The 22298-nt window shown below is 44.7% G+C and overlaps 1 protein-coding gene across 1 annotated transcript; it reads right to left on the bottom strand.

Moving 5' to 3' along the window:
- Window positions 1–229: 229 nt before the first annotated feature.
- Window positions 230–22111, bottom strand: LOC134395620 (zinc finger protein OZF-like). Its single transcript, XM_063121779.1, has 2 exons — window positions 21221–22111; window positions 230–810 (listed from the first exon to the last, which is right to left on the bottom strand). The coding sequence occupies exons 1-2, from the start codon at window positions 21969–21971 to the stop codon at window positions 230–232; spliced, it is 1332 nt and encodes a 443-aa protein (XP_062977849.1). The 5' UTR covers window positions 21972–22111.
- Between the last annotated feature and the right edge of the window lie 187 nt (window positions 22112–22298).

The raw sequence follows: 22298 nt of genomic DNA, 5'->3' as shown, positions 1-22298 counted from the left end.
GATGGATGATATTCTGGAGGTGACGGACGCAACCTGGGGGGAGCTAGGGATGGTGACGGCCGACAGAAAACTCTGGCGTGGGCTGGTCCATGAAGTCACGAAGAGTCAGAAGTGACTGAACGAATAAACAACAACAAATGATTAAAACATCTTTAAAACATCCTAAAATTCTTTAATGCCGAATGGGGTGGTCGTTCTGACTGAAGCTCTTACCACACTCCAAACACTGTTACAGTGTCTCCCTTGTGTGAGTTCTTTGATGTTGAGTAAGAAAGGATTTGAGACGGAAGCTCTTTTCACACTCCAGACAAGGATATGGTTTCTCCCCTGTGTGAGTTCTTTGATGATAGATAAGTGTTCCCTTATCTCCGAAGCTCTTTTCACACACTGAGCATTTATATGGTTTTTCTCCTGAATGAAATCTTTGATGAGAAGTTATATGTGAAAGCTGTCTGAAGCTCTTGCCACACTCCGAACAATGATAGGGTTTCTCTCCTGTATGAATTCGTTGATGATAGGTAAGATGTTGCTTCTTGCTAAAGGATTTTACACAGTACAAACATTGATATAGGCTCTCCCCTGTGTGAATTCTTTGATGACAAGTAAGAGTTCCCTTGTGACTGAAGATCTTCCCACACTCCAAACAATGATAAGGTTTCTCCCCCGTGTGTGTTCTTTGATGTTGAGTGACATTGTACTTGCGCCTGAAGCTCCTCCCACACTCCAAACAAGGATATGGCCTCTCTCCCGTGTGAGTTCTTTCATGATATGTGAGATTTGTCGTCTTACTGAAGGTCTTCCCACATTCAAGGCATTTATTTGTTTTTTTCAACGTGTGAATGTTTCCATGAACTTGAATGTTGGATTCAGAACTCAATGTTTTCTTACGTATATCGAACATATCTTTTCCTGGTCTTTTATGGTTTTGGGGGGGAATTGTGATATCATAGTAGCTGTTACCCTGAGAAGCAAAGGAATTAGTCCTCATATTCCAAGTTTCTTGCGTATTCCTTCCCTGCTGTTTGCTATTTTCACATCTGTCTCTTTTTGGTGACATCTCACATTGTCCTCTCTCATTCTCCACTTCCCACCTTTCAGCTTCTGGAATGGATAAGGAATTGGTAAAATTCTCAGTTAACAATAAAACTTCAAAGAACTAACCTCCTCAATTAATGATTTTGATAAAAGGCAGAAATGAAAAACTTTGATGGGATGCTGTTCTTATCAGATGTTTACCTGTCTCTGTTGCTTGCCATTAAGTGACTGTTGGTGTGGTACAACGCATTTAAATGGGCCCATGGAAACCTGGCTTCACCTTTCGGCTGAGAAACTATGCACTATGAGTTTCTTGGCCAGTTACTCTCTCTCTCTCTCTCTCTCAGACTAGCTTATGTCGCAGGCCTGTTGTCAGATGCTCATCAGTAGTGCAACAACTGCAGACTCCAATGCAATTTGGCAACTATGGACTTGTTTCCTTTCACAAATCGTTGCCTTTGCCAATGCGGGGAAAGTAATGGCAAAATCATCTGACCTGATAGACCTATAGTACATTTAACACAAGGACAGATCTGACACTAGCAAGCTAATCAAAACTGCACACATTCAGAAAATCTTGGGACGGGCAGAGGCAAATGTAACAATGCAAGCATATGCCAGCCCCGGAGTGATCTCCCTGAAATAAGCGAAATACCAGTTTGAGTGCAATACTAGTGACTTCTTAGCCTTTCAGGAAAGATGCAATCTTGAATAGCTACATTCCCAGCACCTCCTTTACTGAACACTCATCCTAAATAGCCCAATTTTACATATAATAATAATAATAATAATAATAATAATAATAATAGCAGCAGCTTTTGGTATTGTAGCTTGATTTACTGTTCTTATTACTATGATTATTCTCTTATTTCTGTTTTGTGAACCCCTTTCCCCCCTTCATATGTTTTAATGTGATTTTAGGTTGTAAGCCTCTAGGCAGGGTATCGCGGTTTTATTTGTATATTTTGTACAGCACCAAGTACATTGTTGGTGCTATATAAATAAATAAATAAATAAATAAATAAATAATTTCTTACCCGCCTCTCTGATTGGATCGAGACGGGGAACAACAGCAAGCATAAAATACATAAAATACTGATTAAAAACATGGTATACACTGTTTAAAAATATCCTAAAAGCATCGTAAAAACAAACTAAAATATCCTAAAATTCTACTGGAAAGGCCTGCCAGAAGAGATCAGTCTTGATAGCTTTCTTGAATGCTAAAAGACTGTCAAGCTGACGAGTCTCCTCCGGCAGGCCATTCCACAGTCTGGGAGCAGCAGAAGAGAAGGTCCTCTGGGTAACAGTTGTTAGTCTAGTTCTTGCTAGCTGAAGTAGATTCTCCCCAGAGGACCTGAGTGTGCAGGGCGGATTGTACGGGAGAAGGTGATCCTGCAGGTAGCCTGGACTCAAACCATGCAGGGCTTTAAAGGTGATAACCAACACTTTATACTTCAGATGGCTCTGGCAATAAGCTGTCTGAACCCTATTGCTTTCCGTCCAGAACAATTGTCATCTCTTGGGAAAAGTAATTGTCCCCACCACCTCCACACTGGTTCCGTTTGTCCTGGTTGGACTAGTTCCATCCTGGGTCCATGTTACTGAAGCTGCCGTGGTCTTTTGGCCCACCGAATATCAGCAGGATTCCACCCGCTTTTCAGAGCACGGCAATCCCAGAGTCCTGTTGTATTCAGGAAGAGAGAATCAGATCTCTTTCCCATCCCTCCATCCCCAGCTAAGGAGGATTTCATCTGGGTGTCTAGGCATGAACAGGGACTGCAGTTTGAGAGACAAAAACAGCTGGATGTGGGTTTTATAAATGAAGCATTTGGGGGTGCCGTCTATCTTCCCAGAGACCACTGTCAGTGGCTGAACCACAGCTGATCTGTCCGGCTTCTGGGATTCTATGATGGGTCAGTTCTGTGTTTGAATTTGTTGCAGCTTCTAATGTTTCCTGGCGGTTGGAGGAGCACATGCTGATCATTACTTTGTCTCTGTTGCGGTTTTCTAATATTTTGTATTGATGTCTCCCCAGTATTAGCTCCTGTGCGGATAGTAGTTTAATGGAAAGGTACGATTATAAAAGTTTTAGTAAAAAACAAAGATAGACAAGTCCTGGTAGACTGGCGGAAGTGAGCTGGAGGTGCTGAAATACAGAATCGACACATGGTCCCTGCATCTTCTGAAATGTTTTGTGTTATGCCTGTGACTTTTCGCCCTGTCATAAAACAGTGTTTAATCATCTGATTTTAAGTATAACTTCATGTAATTTATTTTCTTTTTTGGTCACTGCCTTCTGAGGGCACTGTGCTAAAAGGCAGCCTCAAAATGCTAAAATAATTAATATTATGGCATATCTGACCCAAAATGATAACATGGTTACCTGCGGGATCGCCTTCTCCCATGCAATCCGTCCCGCACACTCAGGTCCTCTGGGAAGGGTTTACTCCAGTCAGCCACAACTAGGCTGACAACTGTTATCCAGAAGACCTTTCCTTCTTCTGCCCCCAGACTGTGGAATGGCCTGCCGGAGGAGATTTGTCAGCTTAATGCTCTCTCTGAGTATATGACAGCTGTAAAGACTAGTCTCTTCTGGCAGGCCTACCCAGATGAATTTTAAACATAAGAATTTTAAGATGTTGTGATTGTTATTTTAATACTGTATTGGTTTTATATGCTCTTTTAACTAATTTTATGTATTATGTTTTATTTAGTTTTGTTCCCCGCCTTGATCTAGAGGGAGAGGCGGGTAATAAATAAATAAATAAATATATTATCATCATCATCATCATCTTCCTCTTCATGATTCCTTTTGGAATGTAATATTATCGTTAAGCAGGCCAATATGGAGCCTTACCAAGAAAGGCCACGATCCCACAGTTCTGCTCCGTGATTTGGCTGTGCAGAGCTCTCTGGTCAGGATCCAGCAGTGCCCACTCCTCCTCCGTGAAGCACACAGAAACCTCTTCAAAAGTCACCAAACCCTGGATGGGAAAAAACCTCCATAAAGTTAGGTGGCCAGGCATGATACTGCAGGATTGAAACTGGCTGGCTGTGAAAACCAGTTGCTGGGGGACAAACAGCAAGAAAAGGCTCCAGCCGTCCTGTCTTGCTGGTGGACTTCCCAAGAGGCATCTGGGCAGCCAAGGTGAGAAAGCAGGATGCTGGACTAGATGGGCCTTTGGTCCCATCCAGGAGGGCTCTCCATATGACCTCTACCAAAAGCAGACAGAAGGACAGAGATGCATTCTGGCTGTAGGAGGCAAGCAAGGGACGGAGGCACACTGGCTGCTCCCTGCCCGTCTCTCCAGAGATTCTTCTACCTACCTGGTTCGGTTCCACTCCGTCAAAAAAAAGAAGGTTTGGCTGAGTACCCGTTGCTGGTGTCATTCCAACCTCTGCAAGAGAAAAAGATGATGGCAAACCAGGAGCACATCCCAGTCTCAGAGATGAAGATTACAATCCTGAACTCCTGGGAAGGAAAACCCCACCCCTAGGAACACAAAAGGCCTTACTTCCCAGTCAAATGCACAGAATTGCAGCTGATGTGACGCAAGTCAACGTACACCTGGGTGTTCTAAGATGTCTCATTTTAATTTGCATTTTTAGAGGTTAGTTGGGCAAAAGTGCACATTTCCCCATTTGTACAGAAAGCACTGTAGGTTACTGTAAGGGAAGGTAGGGAAGGGTAGGGTAGGGGTTAACTGGGATCTGGGAAGTTGTTTTAATTGCGTTTGATGGTTTCATAGGAGATAAGGAAGCCAGGCCAGCTGTCTGGGGGAGAAGAGACCGGAGCCAGACCGGCCATATCTGTCACTGGCCTTGAGTGATTAAGCATCCCGGTCGAAAGGTGTGAAGACATTGCAAGAATCAAAGCTGGAAGGAGGGGGGGAAAGAGTGAAAAGAAAGCATAAAAATCCCCCTGTGAAAGTAACAGGGCGGTTGTCGTCTGGGAGCAGACCGTGGGTGACGTAAGAATTATCAGAGTTAGTTTTATATTGCCTGTATTGGGTTCTTATGCTATGCATGCTTTTTATTGGAATTTTACCCTGTTTATCCCATGTAATCCTACCCTTGACCTAAATAAAAAGGTCTTAAACCTCACGTTGTGAGCTGTGAGTGTCTGTGCCTGGGGATCCGTGCTAAATCCAGTAAAAGCCAGCAGAGCGCTGGGGTGCACTCTCCTTTACAGTTACCATGTAAGAAGACTCCAAACACTGGAATTTAAACATCGTTTAGATAGTGGAAAAGGCTGAAGACAAGCATCTTTGACAGGAAAAAAAGGTGGGTGTGTGTGGGGGGGGGGGAATGACATCAAGGGAGCCCATTGTTTCAGATTCCAACGCAACCTCAAATATCTTGCAGCATGTCTACTGGTGGAAATCTGTGTAGCAGCAAATGACTCCCCCCATTTCATTCATTAATGTGCAGTGCATAAAATAGTGTTTAATCGTTTTATTTTAAGTATAACCTCATGTAATTTATTTCCTTTTGGAACACTGCTTTCTGAGGGCTCGGTGTTAAAAGGCAGCCTCAAAATACTAAATAAATGAACATTACGGCATATCTGATCCAAAATGATGTTATCTTCCTCTTCATGATTCCTTTTGGAATGTAACATTACCATTAAGAGCACCTTTTATCAGCTTAGGCTAATATACTAACTGCGCCCTTATCTGGACAGAGATAGCTTAGCTACAGTTATCCATGCTCTGATAACCTCTCGTTTGGATTACTGCAATGCGTTATACGTGGGGCTGCCTTTGAAAACGGTCCGGAAACTTCAACTGGTGCAAAACAGGGCAGCACGCTTACTAACAGGGACTGGCCGACGAGACCACATTACGCCAGTCCTTTTCCAGCTTCATTGGCTGCCAGTCCAGGTCTGGGCCCGATTCAAAGTGCTGGTATTAACATTTAAAGCCCTAAACGGCTTGGGGCCAGGTTATCTGAAGGAATGCCTCCTCCCATATGTACCTGCCCGGACCCTAAGGTCATCTTCAGGGGTCCTTCTCCGTGAGCCCCTGCCAAAGGAAGTGAGGCAGGTGGCTACCAGGAGGAGGGCCTTCTCTGCTGTGGCACCCCGGCTGTGGAATGAGCTCCCTAAGGAGGTTCGCTTGGCACCTACATTATATGCTTTTAGACACCAGGTGAAGACCTTTTTATTCTCCCAACATTTTAACAATCTATAAATTTTAAATAACATGGTGTTTTAAATTTGTAATTTTGCATTGCTGCTGTTTTTATCTGGTTGAGCTTTTATATTGTATTTTATATTATGGTTTTATACTGTTGTTTTATACTTTGAATGGTTTTAATTTTTGTGAACCGCCCAGAAAGCTCCGGCTATTGGGCGGTATAGAAATGTAGTAAATAAATAAATAATTAAATAAATATTAAGCAGGCCAATAAGGAGCCTTACCGACAGAGGCCACGATCCCACAGTTCTCTTCCATGATTTGGCTGTGCAGAGCTCTCTGGTCAGGATCCAGCAGTGCCCACTCCTCCTCCGTGAAGCACACAGCAACCTCCTCAAAGGTCACCAGAGCCTGGATGAAAAGAGAAATTGTTTCCTTCACAAGGATGACATAAAGTGAAGTGGCTGAGCATTATACTGCAGGATTGACACTGGCTGGCTGTGAAAACCAGTTGCTGGGGGGACCAACAGCAAGAAACAGCTCCGGCCCTCCTGTCTTGATGGTGGACTTCCCAAGAGGCGTCTGGTCAGCCAAGGTGAGATGCAGGATGCTGGACTAGGTGGTCCCATCCAGTAGGGACCTCCATATGATCTAAGCTCTACCAAAAACTAACAGAAGGAGAGAGATGCATTCTGGCTGTAGGAGGCGAGCAGGGGACGGAGGCACATTGGCTGCTCCCTGCCCGTCTCTCCAGAGATTCTTCTACCTACCTGGTTCGGTTCCACTCTGTCACAAAGAAGAAGGGGTGGCGGAGTACCCGTTGCTGGTGTCACTCCAGTCTCTGCAAGAGAAAAAGACAATGGCAAGCCAGGAGCACATCCTTGTCTCAGAGATGGAGATTACAATCCTGAACTCCTGGGAAGGAACTGCCCTAGGAACACAAAAGGCCTTACTTCCCAGCCAAATGCACAGAATTGATGCTGATGTGACACAAGTCAATGTACACCTGGGTGTTGTAAGATGTCTCATTTTAATTTGCATTTTATCCTGGTTGTGCCTTTTATACTGTATTTTGTATTTGTGCTTTTAACCTGTTGGTTGTTTTACTATGGTTTTAATTTTTGTGAATTGCCCAGAGAACTTTGGCTATTGGGCAGTATAAAAATGTAATAAATAAATAAATAAATTTTTAGAGGTCAGTTGGGTATCAATCTTTATTTACAGTCAACAGGCCACCATTACAACTTACAAATACACAGATGTAATAAAAATACATGATGGTAAAGAAGGGTAAAAGTTCATCTTTTCCCATTTAGATAGAAATCATTGTAGATTTCCATGTAAGAAGACTCCAAGTGTGGGGAAATAAGCATAATTTCAGATTTTGGAAAAGGCTGAAGACAAGCATCTTCGCCAGAAAAAAAATAGTGTCTGTGTGGAGGAACGACATCAAAGGAGCCCAAGGATCATAGAATAGCAGAGTTGGAAGGGGCCTATAAGGCCATCGAGTCCAACCCCCTGCTCAATGCAGGAATCCACCCTAAAGCATCCCTGACAGATAGTTGTCCAGCTGCCTCTTGAAGGCCTCTAGTGTGGGAGAGCCCACAACCTCCCTAGGTAACTGATTCCATTGTCGTACTGCTCGAACAGTCAGGAAGTTTTTCCTGATGTCCAGCTGGAATCTGGCTTCCTTTAACTTGAACCTCTTACATTCTCCACAGAGCAAGACCAGGTTGAAATTCCGCCACTATCAAATTAATCCTTACCCTGCAAGGCAGCGCATCCATGACCCTCCTGCTTGATCCCCCTTCGCAAGGGGATCTGCGTAGTGTCAGACGGAGCCCTCTCTGATGCAGGGAAGTCAGGTCCCACTTCTGCAAACAGACTCTGTACCTGAAAGAGCAATGGGGATCCCAGGCAAGGAATGACGAGAGACATTCGAAAAGGAATGAAACAGGCCGAAATGTTGGTGGCGAGGTATGGGACCTCTCTCCTCAGGTGATTTCCAGAACGGGTTGGGCAATTGGTAGAGTTTTAGTACATTCCCCTGGGATATTAAATGAGCATATGTATTATGAATCTGTGGTTATAAATGTGTATTGATGTTATGCCTCTATAATATGATGGTAAGTAGATCTAAAGTGAGAGTGGTCTGATTGACAGAAGGCGTGACGTATTTTCATGTGTGATGATCGGCTGAGTGACTGGGTGTACGCCGTAGGAACATGGAGCTGTGCTTGATACTCTCAGCCCAACTGACCTCTCAGGTTGCTGTGTGGATAGAAATGGAGAGAAGGAGGATTATGTAGGCCGCCTTTGGTTCCTTGGAGGAAAAAAGGCGGGATATAAATGTAAATAATAATAATAATAATAATAATAATAATAATAATAATAATAATAATAGAATGTGCAGAGTTAAGAGTCTTGAGGAAGGTGGGCGTCACTCTGAGGAGAGGAAAATGTTCCCTCAGAAGGGACCCATTCCTCAGGAGACGTGCAAATATCCTCTCGCCTCCAGGGGGAAGGGGGCTTGTGGTAGTGAGAGATTCAATCATTAGACACATAGTCAGCTGGGTTTGAGATGGGAGTTTAGACCACGTGGTAAATATGGTCTTTGCCTGCTGCAAAGGTTGTTCAGAGGAGGGCAACCAGGATGATCAAGGGTCTGGAAACAAAGCCCTATGAAGAGAGACTGAAAGAACTGGGCATGTTTAGCCTGGAGAAGAGAAGGCTGAGGGGGAGACATGAGAGCACTCTTCAAATCCTTGAAAGGTTGTCACACAGAGGAGAGCCAGGATCTCTTCTCGATCATCCCAGGGTGCAGGACATGGAATAACGGGCTCAAGTTGCAGGAAGACAGATTCCGGCTGGACGTCAGGAAAAACTTCCTGACTGTTAGGGCAGTATGACAATAGAACCTGTTACTTAGGGAGGTTGTGGTCTCTCCCACACTAGAGGCATTCAGCATTCAAGAGGCAGCTGGACAACCATCTGTCAGGGATGCTTTAGGGTGGATTCCTGCATTGAGCAGGGGGTTGGACTCAATGGCCTCATGGGCTCATTCCCACTCTACTATTCTATGATTGTAGATATCATGCACCATCTAGATAGCATTATAAGCAGTGCCAGGTGGGGAGGGGGAGTCAGTTATCATGGTCCATGTTGTTGCAATGATGTGGGGAAATGAGGTCCTGGAAGCCAAATTTAGGTTGCTAGGCAGGAGGTTGAAATCCAGGACCACCAAGGTGGCTACCAGTTCTGCACGCAGGGCCAGCTAGATGAGACGATGGTGAAGAGAGTCGGGGTTCAGATTTTTTAGGCACTGGGGAACATTTTGGGACAAGCCGGGGCTGTACAAGAGGGACGGGATGCACTTAAACCAAAATGGAACCAGACTCCTAGCACTAAACATAAAAAAGGTGGCAGAGCAGCTTTTAAACTAAGTCCTGGGGGAAAGCCGACAGTAGCTGGGAAGCATCCAGTTCGGGTTAAATCATCTGAAGGAGATGAATCTGAACATGTTTTTGATTGTCCCAATGTAGAAGGGGAGCAAATAGGACATGAGTACAGGATAGAACAGGATAGCCAATCAAAGAGGCTAAAGTGCAACAGGAAAAAATGGACATGGCAGTGTCATCTCGGGAGGAGCACCATATATAGGTGTTTCTATGCAAATGCTAGAAGCCTCCAAGCCAAAATGGGAGAATTGGAGTGCTTGGTTTCAAAGGAGAACCTGGACATTACAGAAACCTGGTGGAATGGAGAGAACCAGTGGGATACAGTCATCCTTGGATATAAATGCTAGAGGAAGGACAGGGAAGGGCGTACTGGAGGCAGTGTTGCTCTCTACGTCAAAGAGGGCATTGTGTCAAGTAGACTAGAGCACCTAAACGGGGAAGACTCTTCCACAGAAGTGCTGTGGGTGACAATATAGGGCCCCCAAAACTAATGTAGTGCTAGGAACGTGCTATCGTCCCCCAGATCAAAATGCTCAGGTTGACCTTGAGATGGAAAACGAAATTGGGGAGGCCTCCAAATGAGGAAGTGTAATAATGGGTGACTTCAATTATCGTCACATTGACTGGAGAAATGCATATTCCAGTCATGACAAGGAGGTTAAATTTCTTGATATCCGAAATGATTGTGCCCTAGAACAGACCAGAGGGGAGGTAACCCTGGACTTAATCCTAAATGGTGTTGCCCAGGACCTAATAAGAGATGTAAATTGTTGAACTAATCGGTAACAGCGACCACAGTGCTATCAGGTTCAATATATACTGCCCAGGAAGTCCAACACAGCCACATTTGTCTTCAAAAGAGGAAACTTTTCTAAAATGAGGGAATAGGTGAAAAGAGAGTTTAAAGGGGGAATCAAGAGGGTTAAATCCTTGGAAAATGCATGGCGCTTACTCAAAAGCACAATAATAGAAGCTGAACTAAAATGTATTCCACAGGTTAGGAAAGATGGCACCAAGTCCAAGAGGTCACTATCATGGTTAACATGCAGTGTCATGGAAGCTACTGTAGAAAAGAGGGCTTCCTTCAGAAAATGGAAGTCTTGCCCAAGTGAGGAAAATAAAAGGGAGCACAAACTTGCACAAAGGCAATGAAAGCAAACAGTAAGAGATGCAAAAAAGCATTTTGAAGAGCACATCACTAATAATATCCAAAGGGAGAGGCGGGTAAGAAATAAATATATTATATTATTATTATTATTATTATTATTATTATTATTATTATTATTATTAATATCAGGACCAACAATAAAGAATTCTTTAAATATATCAGAAGCGGGAAACTGATATATTCTGATATATTGTGGTGGACAGCTCAATTAAAATGTCAGCCTAGTGTGCGGCTGTTGTAAAGAAGGCAAACTCCTCGTTAGGCATGATAAGAAAAGGAATTGAGAATAAAACGGCCAGTATCATTCTGCCTTTATACAAATCCCTGGTGCAACCACAGTTAGAATACTGTGTACCGTTCTGGTCACCGCACCTAAAATATATATATTATAGAGCTGGAAAAAGTGCAGAAAAGGGCAACTAAAATTATAAGGGTCTGGAACATCTCCCCTACCGAGGGAAGGTTACAGCTGTTGGGATTGTTTAACTAAGAAAAAAGGAGGCTAAGGGGAGACGTGATAGAGGTGTACAAAATTATGCCTGGGGTGGAGAATATGGACGGGGAGACATTCTTCTCCCTCTCTCAAAATACTAGAACTTGGCGTCATCCCATGAAGCTGATTGGTGGAAGATTCAGGACAGATAACAGGAAGGACTTCTTTACACAGCACATAATTACATTATAAAATTCACTACCACAAGATGTAGTGATGGCCACCAATTTGGATGACTTTAAAAGGAGGTTGGATAAATTCCTGGAGGAGAAGGCTATCAACGGCTACCAGCCCTGATGGTTATTTGCTACCTCTAGTATCTGAGGCAGTAAGCCTGTGTGCACCAGTTCCTGGGGAACATGGGTGGGAGGGTGCTGTTGCACCATGTCCTGCTTTGTTGGTCTCTGGTTGACAGCTGGTTGGGCACTGTGTGAACAGAATGCTGGACTAGATGGACCCTTGATCTGATCCAGCAGGGCTGTTACGTTCTTAGAGAGTGACTAGAATAAAAGCCAGCGTGTCCTCACATCTCATGAAGTAAAGGGATTGATATGAATAGACAGGAATGCCACGTTCCCCAATCACACTCCCTTGGATGAAATGCTCTCTCACCTGCTGCTCTTGCTGCTTCTGGTCCCCTACCTGTCTCAGGAGGAAGCCTTCTGCCAGGGCCACCGCCTGGGAACTGGTCTCCGCTCCGCATTCTCTCACCCAGCTCGCCATCTCCGCTGGCAGAACGGTCAGGAACTGTTCCAGGACCACCAGGTCCAGGATTTGGTTTTTCGTGTGTTGTTCTGGCTTCAGCCACTGACGGGAAAGACTGTGGAGTTGGTTGCAAACCTCTTGGGGGCCCATGGCCTCCTGGTAGCAGAGCTGCCTGAAACGCTGGCACAGTATGTCTGAGCTGACCATATCCTCACCCTGAAGCTTCTGCACTGCTGTTTCCCAGAATTCCCCACTGCTCCCGGTGTTGACAGCATCATGTCCTCCTCCTGCTTTAGGGCCAGCTGAGTCTTGCTTGACCATTTTTAAATTGTGTTCTAAGGAAGCCTCCCAGTGGGAGAAAGAAACTCTTTGGTATCTAGGCAAAGATTGACAGATGAGGCAGTGCTATTAAGCCTCTGTAAAGGAAAGACGTGGTTGTGTTCAGGAATTATCATAATGACAGGGCAAGGTTAACCATGAAGGACTTCAGCTAGCAATTAGGCCTTGTCTTAGACAGAAACTCAGGCAAATGTCAGGACTCAGAGGGGCTGTTTGTTCAACAGCCCACCGTGGGTTATTTAAGCCACAATGAGGCTGCGGTGTGTGCAAACACATTGAGCTATCGCCATTTCAAACATGCAGTCCTCAGTCAGAGGTTGTCATGCCATGCAATCTGGCAAGCACGGGTTATGCAAGGGCTAAATAACCCACGGTCTGCATCACAGGACCACAACCTTTGTGGCCAACAGCAAATGGGATTGAGCGGTTTTGCTCCAGAAGTTGTTATTCCCTTACTTTTCTTTTCTATTCAGGTTTTCTAAAGTCTTTTTAAAATTCATTTAAAAGTCATCATAATTCTCGTCTTTCTTGAACGGTAGGGTGACCCTATGAAAAGGAGGACAGGGCTCCTGTATCTTTAACAGTTGTATTGAAAAGGAAATTTCAGCAGGTGTCTTTTGTATATGTGGGGAGTCTGGGGTTCATCACAGCAGTTAAAGCTGCAGGTGCCCTGCCCTCTTTTAAATCTGGTCACTCTAGCATAGCTCCTGCAGTTTTAACTGTGGTGATGAAGAGGGAATTTCACCAGGTTCTCCATATATACAAAGGACACCTGCTGAAATTCCCTTTTCTATGCAACTGTTAAAGGACAGGAGTCCTATCCTCCTTTTCATATGGTCACCCTACTGAACGGACTCCCCTCCAAAGGTCTCTTTGCGGAGCCCTGTATCGGAAGTTCATGCAACAAAGGGCATTTTACTAGGGTGACCATATGAAAAGGAGGACAGGGCTCCTGTATCTTTAACAGTTGTATTGAAAAGGAAATTTCAGCAGGTGTCATTTGTATACATGGGGAACCTGTTGAAATTTCCTCTTCATCACAACAGTTAAAGCTGCAGGTGCCCTGCCCTCTTTTAAATCTGGTCACTCTAGTATAGCTCCTGCACCTTTAACTGTTGATGGAGGGAATTTCCTCAGGTTCTCCATATATACAAAGGACACCTGCTGAAATTCCCTTTTCAATACAACTGTTAAAGATACAGGAGCCCTGTCCTCCTTTTCATAGGGTCACCCTAATTTTACAACCTGGAGGAAATGCCCCCCCCCCCCCGCATCCCAGTCCCCACTGCTTTCTCCTCGCTGCAGGAGCTCGATTCACCCCACCGGCGCCAGGCAGGCAGCTACTCGCTCCCCCGGTCGCCACAACAGCAGCAGCGGTAGCATCCCTGGGCTCAGAGGCCTGGCCGGCATCCATCACGCCCCTCTCCAGGGGCTCCTTCCCGCCAAAACTGGACGGCGCAGGAGCAGCAGCCGCGGCGGGCAAAGGAGTCTGACGCCGCCGTGGTTCAGGCTCACCGCTTGCTGAAGCAGCCTCCTTGAACCGACGCTGCCTTGGTTTCGTGGGGCAGCCTGTCGGGGGCTGGAACTGCACGAGTTGCCCCTCTTCGCCCTCCGCCTCCTCCTTAGGGGGCTCCTTCCCGCTTATGAAAAAGCCGCCCTGGCCTGGACCTCCTCCCCTTCGTCCCAATGAACGAAGTCGGGTCTCACCTGTGTGCCGAAAAGGAGACCCCGAAGCAGCACCTGGAGGAAACTCAAAGGCTTCTTTCCCCTGGAGGAAGAAGGCAGCATTAGGAAGGGACTTTTTTTGGGGGGGGGATGCATTTCCTGTGGAGGACCCGGCCCCTCCCTTCCTCCCCAAATTCCCTTCCCCCCCGTTGGCCAACAAAACCCCTTTCTCTGGACCTCCCGAAGAAGTGGGGGGAGGACCCATCATGCATTCAGCTACTGTGTGGGTTTTGTTTTGGGTATGCAAAACTCTCTGCTAAAAGGCTGTTCTTGCCAGGAGGCTTAAAAAGTCGCAGGAGGTTCAACCAGTCCCTCCAAGGCACTGAAACCTTAAAAGATGTGTGTGTGGGTGTGGGGGAACTACAGGGCAATTTTCTATGCGTCTACTCTGAAGTAAGCACCATTGAGTTCAATGGATCAGTGTGTATAATTATTACTCCCAGATCAGTGTGTATATTTATTTATTTATTTATTTATTACATTTTTATACCGCCCAATAGCCGAAGCTCTCTGGGCGGTTCACAAAAATTAAAACCACAGTAAAACACCCAACAGTTTAAAACACAATTACAAAATACAGTATAAAAAGCGCAACCAGGATAAAACCACACAGCAAAGTTGATATAGGATTAAAATACAGAGTTAAAACAGTAAAATTTAAATTTAAGTTAAAATTAAGTGTTAAAATACTGAGTGAATAAAAAGGTCTTCAGCTGGCGACGAAAGCAGTACAGTGTAGGCGCCAAGCGGACCTCTCTGGGGAGCTCGTTCCACAACCGGGGTGCCACAGCGGAGAAAGCCCTCCTCCTAGTAGCCACCTGCCTCACTTCCTTTGGCAGGGGCTCACGGAGAAGGCCCCCTGTAGATGATCTTAAGGTCCGGGTAGGTACATATGGGAGGAGGCGTTCCTTCAGATAACCTGGCCCCAAACATCCTTCCCCAACCGAGTGTCCTATAGATCTTTTGGACTAATTCCCATAATGCAGCACCAGTGACCATACCTGCTGGGGGTGATGGGAGTTGCAATCAAAAATCTGGAAAACAAGTTGGAGAAGACTTGCGTATATTATTATTTATCACATTTATATACCGCTCTCTGGGCAGTTTACGAAGGTTAAAAACAGTGGACATTAAAAACAAATATACAAAATTTAAAACCATAAAAAGCATACAATACAAAAAAAAAAACCCCTCACCAGACAATATCCATTTAAAACAACTATTCTGGGGTCAGTTAAAAAACTCAGCATATGCTGTTAAATGCCTGGGAGAAAAGACTTGACCTCGCACAGAAAAAATATAACAATGTTGGCACCAGTGGAGCTTCATCTGAGAGCTTATTCCATAATAGCAGCCTTAGTTCTTATATGAAACAAGAACTAGAAGCAACGAAGGGAAGGCTTGTTGGAGACTTTGGGAGAGGAGGAACTAGAAAGCTAGAAAGGGGTTTCGCCTCCCAATTCTTTTAACCATAGAGAGTGAGAGAGAAGGTTGCAGTCTTAGTTGCACTTACTCAGATGTATACAAATCTATGGCACAACCACTCTTAGCATAGAAAAGAGGCAAGTGAGGGGAGACATGATAGAGGTGTACACAACTACGTATGGTTTGGAAAAATTGGATGGGGAGACATTTGTCTCTTGTAATACTAGAATCGGGTCATCACATGAAGCAGAGTGGGGCAGGGGGGATTCAAGGGAGGTGAAAGGAAGTATTTTGTCACACCATATATGCAATTCCCATATATGGTGCACCGTATATGCACCATATATGCAATTTCTTTGTGCAAAACGGCCACTAATTTGGATGGGTTTAAAAGAGGTTTAGACAAATTCATGGAAGACAAGGCCATCAATGTCTGCTCTTCATGATGGCTATATGCTACCTTCAGAATCAAAATAGTATGCCTCTTGTTAGGGAAATTCCCCTAACCTGGTAGGAAAGGGACGACTTCACAACCGGTCCAGAAACAGAGACTCCTTTATTATACTGTGTACACAGGAGACAGCTCTTACCCTGTACAAACTGATGGCAGAGACTCTACCCATCAGCCACATCAGCATACATTTATACTTCATCCAAGTTGCTCTAATGAAGTCATACCTTTCCCTCCTCCCTCCTTGACGGATCACAAGTCCCATACATGTTCCATAAACAGAAACCCATTCTTACATAAACAATGCCATATTTTGGCAGCCTATGACCGGTACAAAATTTTGCATCCTGTTCCTTGATAAGCACCTCAAGGAGAGAGAAGAATTCTAGAGTATGCTCTGACCCTTCAGAAATCCCTGGTCAGAGGGCTTTCAGTGGTAAATAGATTAAACAATGTGCGTCTCCAAGTCTGTGTTTCAAGAAATCAGGACAACCTTGGAGATCTCTGTATCTTGATGTTGGTGGGGGCTAGAGAGAAAGTGTCAGGAGTGTGCTTGAGCAATTTATTCACAGTAAATTGAGGGGCTTTAATGGGCATTTTCAGGTTACCCTGTCACTCTGTATACCAGGTTGGGGATGGTGGTAATAGAACTGCCCTACCTGTGGGACCAGCCACCTATCTGCCACCCAACAGCATCAGCTTGCTCCAGACGCATGACCCAGACAGCTATTTAAGAACCAGAAGGCCAAGGCAGGGGCTGAAGGGCGGTGCCAAAGGACATTGCCTGTTTGGTCCTGTTCAGAGCCAGTTTGGGACCTGTTGTAGGTGAAAGGCTTAACGTTGGGCCAAAAATAGGGGCGAGGCTTGGGCTACAAGGGCCATTTCAAATTGTGTCATGTACCATTTAATGGTTTTGGCTGGATTTTAACTGATTTTACTGTTCTAAAGTTTGTTTTTAGCTTTTAACTTTATTCCCTCAAAACCAACAAGGCACCAAGCTGGGTTGGTGAAATTTATTGTATGGTCCTTACAAGGCACGGAAGGAAGACTTTGGGGATTTTCTCCCTCTTAGTGTTTGAAAAGGCAAAGAAAAATTTCATCCTTTTTCCCCTTAAAAAAGAGGGGGAAGGGGGGGAGATGCAGTTCAAACCCATACCATTGCTTTAGACTGGACTGTGGATTATTCATGGAATAGATCTGAAACACCTATTGAAACGGGAAGCAAACCTAACAACTGAAATTGCCCAAGCTGAAAGTTTTAGCAGGTCTAACCCCTGGAAAGGCAACAGGATTAGACTCAATAACCTCTGAAATCCTGAAGGCCATGGGTTTGAGACATTTGATTAAAGACTTTATTTCAAGCAGAGAAACCGGGTCCCATTCTGGTAGGTAGTTTAATACCAGGGAAGATAAATTATTACTGTTTGAACATATCAGGAATGTAGAAGAGTTTGTGTAGCATGAAGGGAAATGTTGTGTGCTTCACAACAGAAGTAATACACATGGCCGTCTAAACAGGGCTGATAAGAACATTAAATCCAGGTTCTAAAATTACCTCACTGCACCACTGCTGAGGAGTAACTGGATACCTTGGCCATGGCTAGACCACCCCTATATCGTGGGATTGTCCCGGGGTCATCCCAGTTCATGTAAATGACACACAGGGGATTCAGGGATCAGCCAGGGACAACCCCGGGATGATCCCAGGGCGTCATCTACACTATTCATTACACCGTTGTTTAAGTGCATTGTTGCGTCCTTCCTTGCTACGTTAGGAAATGCAACTTGAGCCCAGTCAACCGAAATACCTTTTCTTCTATCGTTTTACCCCGGCACACTCTTCTTTAGAACGTTCTTCATTATGCTCATACCGTCTCTGAAGTAAACCTCCTTCTTCCTGTGACTCTGAGCTTTGCTAGACCTGCCGGGATGGCAGGGAGGCGGGGCGACGCGGGGCCACGTGCGCCCCGAAAGATAAGCGTTTTTTTTTTTAAATTAAACCTCTGTCCCCTCTTTCACCGCCCTCCCTCCCCCTCCCCCTCATCACGTTGTGCCAGCTCTCCCTCCCCTCATCTAGCAAAGCCCTCACTTGTGCGCCTCTGCCTTTGGCATAGCCATTCACACATATTCCCCCCCCCCCTCTCTCTCTCTCACACACACACAGGATCACTGGGGAGAGGCTTTAACCTCCCCACTCCAGTGATCTCAACACAGCCAAAATCACTGTTCCCAGACTGCTTGGGATCGCTGGGGGAGCAAGATTAAAGCCTCCCCAACATACAACACTCCCACTTCAGCCAAAATTGCTGTTCACAGGAAGCAAAGACCATGGTCATGAGACATGACTTTGAAACACGGCGTTGAAAACAACGAAAGGTTGGGGCACATTGTTAGTATTAAAACGATTTTAATGGAAAGTGGAACGGTTTTAAAAGTCAGAAGAAACGTAACAACAACAGCATCACGTGACTGCTGACGTCATCTCTGCCAACTTGTTACGTTTCATCTAGACAAGTGTAGATTGTCTCAGGATATAGACCTGGTCTAGCCATGGCCCTTATCTCTTTGAACTGGGGAAGAAATGGAACACGGAAAAGCAGTATGTATTCAATCGACAGTTGGGCAGGATATTTGCCACTCTTCTGCTTCTTAGAGGGGCTGGGGGGCTGCACATAATCAAAAAGCCATGATCTACCATGAAAAGTTATTCATATGTGAAGATTTGTATGATTTCTTTATGGAACAATTTGTGACCTCTGACTCATTGTACCATTCAGTCTGCGGGTTCTGTCAATACTTTGCATTATTGGCCCGGATTGCAGAGTTTTGGTGTGAACTGGAGTGTGCTCCAAGTATGATTCTGACACTCAAGTGTTTACACTCTAAATAGGAGGGGGCCCACTTGGGCAGTGGAAGCTGCTGTTCCTTCTCTCTGCCCATTTTACTGCTGCCACATTTGGAAACGATGATGGAAAAAGGCCTACACAGCAAGAAGAGGAGGAACTAGCCCTGTTGGTTGTGTGCTATCTCCAGTATTTGAGGCAGTAAGCCTGTGTGCACCAGTTGCTGGGGAACATGGGTGGGAGGGTGCTGTTGCAACATGTCCTGCTTGTTCATCTCTGGCCAATGGCTGGTTGGCCACTGCGTGAACAGAGTGCTGGACTAGATGGACCCTTGGTCTGATCCAGCAGGGCTCTTATGTTCTTAACTAGCAAATCCATTAATCACATCCCACTATTGGTCAGCAATGTTGCATCTTGGGCCCAAAACTTGATGTGCCCTGTCAATATTTGTGTTCTTGATTGGCAGTCTTGAAGGCCCCTTCCAACTCTGCTATTCTATGATTCTATGACTCCGGACCAGTCACAGACTCTCAGGCCAGACTACCTCACAGGGTTGTTGTTGTGAGGATAAAATGGACAGGAGGAGGATTATGCAACAGGCTCAAGTTACAGAAGCCAGATTCCGGCTGGACATCAGAAAAAATCTTCCTGACTATTAGAGCAGTACAACAATGGAACCAGTGACCTAGGGAGGTCGTGGGCTCTCCCACACTAGAGGCCTTCAAGAGGTAGCTGGACAACCATCTGTCAGGGATGCTTTAGGGTGGATTCCTGCATTGAGCTGGGGATTGGACTCGATGGCCTTGTAGGCCCCTTCCAACTCTGCTATTCTATGATTCTATGATCTACATTGGTCAGCCAAGCCACCAATAGTTATCATATTCCTCCTCCTCCTCCTCATTTTCAGCCAGAATGTGGATACAGATATTGTGGCATCTACTAAAGTTTTCCAAATCCACTGCATCCTGGTCGCATTTTTAATTGTTGCTACCAGCCACAGCTAAGCTCCATGGCCGCCGTGCCTCCAGTTTCTGACAGCTGAGAAAACACCCTGGTAAATTTCAGGTCTAACCAGTGAAGCACCTTTGAGCAATTTCCCAGCATTTTGCAAAAAATAGGGAGAAAGTTCTTGAAATCTCTTTGTGGGACCCAATCTACTCCCCACATCATTCCACTTTGCAATTTCTCAAAAAGAAGATGATTACATCTGTCTTTTGAGTTGGTACATGTATATCAATGATGAGTAGGAGTGGGAACAAGAAACATAAGACGTTCATCTTGGATCTATTGCAAGCCACATGTCACCCTACAATGTTCAGTTTTCACCCTAGAAGCTCCATCACCAGCAATTCACCACTCTATATTCTTGCACGCATGTTTCCCAGAATGTTGGGGATCACCCCAAGATTCTCATGTGACTGTAATTGCTGGAATAAAATCATAGAATCCCAGTGCAGACTATCCTTTGATGCAGTTGATCATGGAATGTCCTAACTGCTCAGCTAGGTCAGGCTGGGCAATGTGGGTCCCAATATTTACCATAAACATAAGCACATGACTACCCATAAACTTATGCACATTACCATTCTTTCATACAACCAATGCATTCTATCCCAACCCATTGTTTCAGATCCCAATGCATCCTCAAATATCTCGCAGTGAGTCTGTTGGTGAAAATTTCAATGTAGTGGTGAATGATTCCCCCCTAACCAACTGCATTATGGTGCAGTCCAAAATACAGGAAAAGAAACTTAAATTCTCACACAATTCAGTCTCACTCCAGGGCCACAACCAACAGAGTAAGAATGATGCTAGAAGAGGGCTCCCTCCCACTATTTCACCCATCCTGCCAGCAACTGATGTGGGCAAGAACTCTCAAGGCCAAATCCGGTCACAAAGGATGGAGTGTTTGGAACCAGCAAAGGTGCCCATGTTGTCCCTGTCCTGAATTGTCCTATGAAACATCTGAGCCTTACTGTTTTGCTATAGGAACCGTCTTGTGAGTGGTCCCATGCTGGCTTGTGGCATAGATCAGTAGCAGTAACATGAAACTTCAGAAGGTCAGACAATACTACATTTCATAACCAAAGGAATATGCATTGCACATAGAATCTGCTATATTTCCTCTGCAATACAGAAACAGTCTGAAAACAATGGAGTACTGGCAGCATCGAGTCTTTAGAATGATACAGATCATGACATCTTTGATGGCAGTTTCTGCCAGAGCCTGTAATAGGGCAGGAAAACCTTAATGTTTGACTCACTGCTTAGAACCTCACCAAACCAATGAAAGCCTTCCTTCTGCAGTAAGCCTGAACAAAATGCATCAGCTTTCACCACAGTTTGACAACAATATATGATCTTTCCATTTCTCCTGTGTGACTTCTTTGATGTCTAATGAGATTGTTCTTCTGACTGAAGCTCCTTCCACATTCTAAACATTGATACGGTTTCTCACCTGTGTGAGTTCTTTGATGAGAAATGAGGGTTCCCTTCTGACTGAAGCTGCTTCCACACTCCAAACACTGATATGGTTTCTCCCCTGTGTGTGTTCTTTGATGAGAAGTAAGGGTTCCCTTACGACTGAAGCTCTTTCCACACTCCAAACAATGATATGATTTCTCCCCTGTGTGTGTTCTTTGATGAGAAGTGAGATGTTTCTTTTGACGGAAGTTCTTTCCACATTCCAAACAATGATATGGTTTTTCCCTTGTGTGAGTTCTTTGATGGTCAGTGAGATATTTCCTCTCACCAAAGCTCTTTCCACACTCCAAACAATGATATGGTTTCTCCTCTGAGTGAGTTCTTTGATGACGAGTGAGAATTATCTTCTGAGTAAATCTCTTCCCGCATGCTAAACAATGATATGGTTTCTCCCCTGTGTGAGTTCTTTGATGACAAGTAAGATGTGTTCTCTTACTGAAGCTCTTTCCACATTCCAGGCATTTATATGGTTTCTTCAGTGTGTGAATTTTTAAATGAGCTTTAATGTTGGATTCAGAATTGAATGTTTTCCTATGCATAGGGAACGTGTTTCCCCCCAATCGTTTGTGCATTTTTTCTTGGGTTGTGATTTCGTGGCAGGCACTGTCCTGAGAAGCAAAGGAAGTATTCCTGCTGTTGCCAGTTGCTTCAGCTTTTCTTTTCTGCTGTTTTCTGTTTTTATATTTGTCTCTCATTGGTGACATCCCACATATTTCTCTTTTATTCGCCCCTTTCCATCTGTCACCTTCTGGAATATAGACAAGAAATTGTGAAAAGCCTGAGTTAGCAATAGAACCTCAAATAATTGATTCCCCCCCACATTAATGGGTTTGATAAAGAACTTAAAAAATTTCAATGGGATGCTGTCCTTACCACATGTGTCTCTGTTGCCTGCCACTGACTGACTGTTGGTGTAGTACAATGCGTTTAATTGGGCCCATGGAAATCTGGGTTCACCTTTCAGCTGAAAAACGAAGTCTTGCTCAGAAGACACCTTAAACCATGGCTTTTTTGTTGTTTATTCGTTCAGT

Source organism: Elgaria multicarinata, chromosome 3 (assembly GCF_023053635.1).
Source record: "Elgaria multicarinata webbii isolate HBS135686 ecotype San Diego chromosome 3, rElgMul1.1.pri, whole genome shotgun sequence".
Classification (NCBI taxonomy): domain Eukaryota; kingdom Metazoa; phylum Chordata; class Lepidosauria; order Squamata; family Anguidae; genus Elgaria; species Elgaria multicarinata.
This window is presented reverse-complemented; position numbering and strand designations above follow the sequence as displayed.